Source organism: Sinocyclocheilus rhinocerous, unplaced genomic scaffold (assembly GCF_001515625.1).
Source record: "Sinocyclocheilus rhinocerous isolate Xijiao unplaced genomic scaffold, SAMN03320098_v1.1 scaffold555, whole genome shotgun sequence".
Classification (NCBI taxonomy): domain Eukaryota; kingdom Metazoa; phylum Chordata; class Actinopteri; order Cypriniformes; family Cyprinidae; genus Sinocyclocheilus; species Sinocyclocheilus rhinocerous.
Genome location: NW_015629527.1, coordinates 557,769 through 564,250, shown reverse-complemented (window position 1 = coordinate 564,250; position 6,482 = coordinate 557,769). Strand labels below are relative to the sequence as shown.

The following is a 6,482-nucleotide window of genomic DNA, read 5'->3' as shown; positions in this document are numbered from 1 at the left end:
TGTTATAACATTATACATGTCTTTACTGACACTTTTGATCAATTTAATGCGTCCTTGATAAATAAAAGTATTAATTTCTTTCAAACAAATAAATAAATAAATACTGAACCCAAATATTTGAACAGTAGTGTATTGTATATGATCTGAGTGTCAAATTTATCATCAGAAGTCACGTGTCTCTTTTAGATTTTATTTCTTGAAATTGCTACTTTGTATCTATTGATATGTCCCAATTGCAGTATAACGTTTCACAACGTGACTTTATAACTCAGATTTCTCATGTATGTATCTATGAATCGCACTGACTTTATATAACACAATCATGACATATCTCGCAACTGCCACTTTATTTTTTATAACAGTGACTTACATCTCACAAAGTGGCTTTATATCTCAATTTAAACTTTATCTCACGGTTACATTTTTACTTTGAGGTGGAAACAGGCCATAGAGGTCTGTGTATGATGGCTGTTTTTCTTCTGAACTCCGTAGTGACACATATGTGACCCTGGAGCACAAAAGCAGTCTTAAGTAGCACAGGTATATTTGTAGCAACAGCCAACAATACACTGTATGGGTCAAAATTGTCAATTTTTCTTTCATGCTAAAAATCATTAGGATATTAAGTAAAGCTCATGTTCCATGAAGATATTTTGTAAGTTTCCTACTGTAAATATATCAAAACTTCATTTTTGATTAGTAATATGCATTGCTAAGAACTTCATTTGAACAACTTTAAAGATGATTTTCTCAATATTTAGATTTTTTTGCACCCTCAGATTCCAGATTTTCAAATAGTTGTATCTCAGCCAAATATTGTCCTATCCTAACAAACCATACATCAATGGAAAGCTTATTTATTAAGCTTTCAGATGATCCATAAATCTCACTTTTAAAAAAATTATCCTTATGACTCATTTGGTGGTCCATATGAGTTTTAATCTTTTTTTTTTTTATTTGATTTTATTTTTATGTTTCGGTCACCACATATGTCCCATACACATGATTACTTTGCCTTTATTTTAAAATGTAGAAAAAAGTTTGAGTGGGTGTGTTCATACTTGACTCGACTATAGTGCGTACTTGGCAAACTGCTGCGGTATTTTGCGGTCGGGTCGGTCTGAAAACATGCGTGTGTTTTATCGATAAAAGCGGGGAGGAGACTCAAACCCCAGCCAATTTAAAAAAAAAACTCAATATGAGGTGAAACGCTCTGTTTACATATCAGATTACCGATAGGCTATGTCAGTCGTGGCTAAAAACGCGCCCCTCTGACGCTCGGTTTCACTTCCCCTCTGGCGAATGACTTTACAGAGAGTTTAAATACAGTTTAAAAGTGTTGCACTGCTTGTAAACAGAAGCAGGAGCTGCAGGAGCTCGTTCGCTCATGGCTGTGGTCGGCGGTAAGAGCGCCGCGTCGTTCTCCGTGATCAAGCGCTCGTTGTCGCTGCGCTCGGTGCTCTCCGGCGGGCGGCGCAGCGCGCAGGAAAGGCGGCTGGTGACCCGTGCTCCTCACCCGCTCCGGACTCACCGACACCCCGCTTATGTGTGCTTCTCCTGCCAGGACTCCATGAGCGAAACCCTGCGGACCTGCTACGCGTATCTGAACCAGACCAGCCGGAGCTTCGCGGCGGTGATCCAGGCCCTGGACGGAGAGCTACGGTAAGACCTGCGGAGCGCTGCGGGAGAGGCGTGACCTCCGCCGGTGAACAACTGCTGTGCAGCAGGGGGTTAGAGAAGCAGATGCACATTTTGGGCGCATTTAGGTGTGCTTTACTTGTTTGCAAGATTTGTGGTTGCATATAAATAACCTTGAGGAACATGTGCTTTCTTAAGAAGTATATATAGATAAGACACACACACACAATGCATAATACAATATATTCTATAACAAAATATATAAATCTGCTATTTTGCACATCTATATTTGTATATGTATACACACACATATATATGCAAAAGAGCAGATTTCTGTAGTTTATAAGTTATACCATGTAACTTGAATTATAGAAGTCATTTTGCATGCATATATACACTGCTGTTCAAAAGTTTGGGATCAGTAAGATTTGTAATGTTTTTTTAAAGCAGTCTCTTCTGCTCATCAAGGCTGCATTTATTTGATCAGAAATACAGAAAAACACAGTAATATTGTGAAATATTATTACCATTTAAAATAATGGTTTTCTATTTTAATATACTTTAAAATATAATTTATTTCTGTGATCAAAGCTGTATTTTCATCATCATTACTCCAGTCTTCAGTGTCACATGATCTTACTCATTTGGTGGTCCATATTAATTTAATTCTTTTTTTTTTTTTTTTGATTTTATTTTTATGTTTCGGTCACCACATATGTCCCATACACATGATTACTTTGCCTTTATTTTAAAATGTAGAAAAAAGTTTGAGTGGGTGTGTTCATACTTGACTCGACTATAGTGCGTACTTGGCAAACTGCTGCGGTATTTTGCAGTCGGGTCGGTCTGAAAACATGCGTGTGTTTTATCGATAAAAGCGGGGAGGAGACTCAAACCCCAGCCAATTTAAAAAAAAAACTCAATATGAGGTGAAACGCTCTGTTTACATATCAGATTACCGATAGGCTATGTCAGTCGTGGCTAAAAACGCGCCCCTCTGACGCTCGGTTTCACTTCCCCTCTGGCGAATGACTTTACAGAGAGTTTAAATACAGTTTAAAAGTTTTGCACTGCTTGTAAACAGAAGCAGGAGCTGCAGGAGCTCGTTCGCTCATGGCTGTGGTCGGCGGTAAGAGCGCCGCGTCGTTCTCCGTGATCAAGCGCTCGTTGTCGCTGCGCTCGGTGCTCTCCGGCGGGCGGCGCAGCGCGCAGGAAAGGCGGCTGGTGACCCGTGCTCCTCACCCGCTCCGGACTCACCGACACCCCGCTTATGTGTGCTTCTCCTGCCAGGACTCCATGAGCGAAACCCTGCGGACCTGCTACGCGTATCTGAACCAGACCAGCCGGAGCTTCGCGGCGGTGATCCAGGCCCTGGACGGAGAGCTACGGTAAGACCTGCGGAGCGCTGCGGGAGAGGCGTGACCTCCGCCGGTGAACAACTGCTGTGCAGCAGGGGGTTAGAGAAGCAGATGCACATTTTGGGCGCATTTAGGTGTGCTTTACTTGTTTGCAAGAATATATATATATATATATATATATATATATATATATGTGTGTGTGTATGTATGCGGTAGATTATATGCCATACAAAGGTGCAAAACAGCAAATTTCTGTAGTTTAATAGAAGATATAGAAATATAGAAGAAATCTAATTTCTGTAAGTTATCTGGAATTTTGCATAGGCCTATGTATGTGTGTGTGCATATAAAATATATATTCAGAAACATACATATATATAATGCATAATGGAATATATTTTATAACAGAAATAGAAAATAATCTTGCATACCTACCCATTTTGCATACCTATCTATTGGATAGATGTATACACACACAGAGAGACACACATATATGTGCAAAATTGCAGATATATATAGTTTTTAAGTTTATATAATAGAAGTTATTGAAATCTGATATATATATAAGATTTCTATAAGTTCTATAACAATTTATACTCTAACTTATAAATGATATAAATCTGCTATTTTGCATTTATCTTTCTAAAAATTGGGCACACTTCATATTTTTAGGATAATATTAAAGTAAAACATGTAAAGCATTCGTTCAGTCATGTGCGGCATGTTTCTGGACCTGCTGTGTTTTATTTATATCAGCTGCTCATTATAGATGCTGTTCGTTCACTCTGTGTTGTTTAGAAATGCACTGCAGATCTTCATGGGTGTTAAATCTCTCACTCAGGCATGCGGTGTGTATTTTCTACCTGGTTCTGCGAGCTCTGGACACAGTGGAGGACGACATGAGCATCCCGCTGGAGAAGAAGGTCCCGTTGCTGCAGGACTTCCATACGTTCCTCTATCAGCCGGAGTGGAGCTTCAGCGAGAGCAGAGAGAAGGACCGGCAGGTGCTGGAGGATTTCCCCACGGTCAGTCCAACACATCACATCACAACACATCACAACACATCACATCAAATCACAACACATCACATCAGATCACAACATAACACAACACATCACATCACAACACACACATCACAACACATCACAACACACACATCACAACACAACACACATCACAACACACACATCACAACACAACACACATCACAATACAACACATCACATCAAATCAGATCACAACACATCACATCAAATCAGATCACATCACATCACATCACATCAGATCACATCACAACACACACAACACAACACACACATCACAACACACACATCACAGCACAACACATCACACACATCACATCAAATCAGATCACAACACATCAAATCACATCAGATCACATCACATCACAACACATCACAACACACACACACATCACATTACAACACATCACAACACATCACACACATCACAACACATCAAATCAGATCACAACACATCAAATCACATCAGATCACATCACATCACAACACATCACATCACATCACATCACAACACACACATCACAACACATCACAACACATCACACACATCACAACACATCAAATCAGATCACAACACATCAAATCACATCAGATCACATCACATCACAACACATCACATCACATCACATCACAACACACACATCACAACACATCACAACACATCACACACATCACAACACATCAAATCAGATCACAACACATCAAATCACATCAGATCACATCACATCACAACACATCACATCACATCACATCACAACACACACATCACAACACATCACAACACATCACACACATCACAACACATCAAATCAGATCACAACACATCAAATCACATCAGATCACATCACATCACAACACATCACATCACATCACATCACAACACACACATCACAACACATCACAACACATCACACACATCACAACACATCAAATCAGATCACAACACATCAAATCACATCAGATCACATCACATCACAACACATCACATCACATCACATCACAACACACACATCACAACACATCACAACACATCACACACATCACAACACATCAAATCAGATCACAACACATCAAATCACATCAGATCACATCACATCACAACACATCACATCACATCACAACACACACATCACAACACAACACACACATCACAACACACACATCACAGCACAACATAACACATCACAACACACATCACAACACACACATCACAGCACAACACATCACACACATCACATCAAATCAGATCACGTCACATCAGATCACATCACAACACACACATCACAACACACACATCACAACACACACATCACAACACACACATCACAACACACACATCACAACACACACATCACAACACACACATCACAACACACACATCACAACACACACATCACAACACACACATCACAACACACACATCACAACACACACATCACAACACACACATCACAGCACAACACATCACACACATCACATCACATCAAATCAGATCACGTCACATCAGATCACATCACAACACATCAAAACAGATCACATCACATCACAACACAACAACATCACATCACATCACATCACGACACATCACATCACAACATCACATCACATCACAACACATCAAATCACATCAGATCACAACACATCATAACACACACATCACAACACACACATCACAACACATCACAACACATCACACACATCACAACACATCAAATCAGATCACAACACATCACATCAAATCACAACACATCAGATCACAACACATCACAACACACATCACAGCACAACACATCACAACACACATCACAACACATCACAACACATCACATCAAATCAGATCACAACACATCACATCAAATCACAACACATCAGATCACAACACATCACAACACATCACATCACAACACACATCACATCACAACACACATCACAGCACAACACACATCACAACACATCACAACACATCACATCAGATCACATCACAACACATCACATCACAACACATCACAGCACAACACATCACAACACACATCACAACACACATCACAACACACATCACAACACAACACAACACAACACATCACACACATCACAACACAACAACATCACATCACATCACATCACGACACATCACATCACACACATCACACACATCACAACACATCAAATCACATCAGATCACAACACATCACATCACAACACATCATAACACACACATCACAACACACACATCACGACACAACACGACACATCACACACATCACGACACAACACGACACATCACAACACAACACAACACATCAAAACACAACACAACACATCACATCAGATCAGATCACATCACATCACCACATCATAACACACACATCACAGCACAACACATCACAACACACATCACAACACATCACATCACAACACACACATCACATCACAACACATCACA

At 39.9% G+C, this 6,482-nt stretch overlaps 1 protein-coding gene across 2 annotated transcripts in view; it reads left to right on the top strand.

The window, feature by feature from the left end:
* LOC107739179 (squalene synthase) overlaps positions 1-6,482 on the top strand; it is a 15,723-nt gene that overhangs the window by 2,637 nt on the left and 6,604 nt on the right. Inside the window, exons 2-3 of one of the 2 annotated variants that reach the window (XM_016551205.1) lie at positions 1,565-1,662; positions 3,838-4,021. In XM_016551205.1, coding sequence (XP_016406691.1) covers positions 1,565-1,662; positions 3,838-4,021 — 282 coding nt within the window. Of the gene's footprint in view, positions 1-1,564; positions 1,663-2,433; positions 3,027-3,837; positions 4,022-6,482 lie in introns of those variants that run through there. The other variant, XM_016551204.1, reaches the window with a different exon arrangement.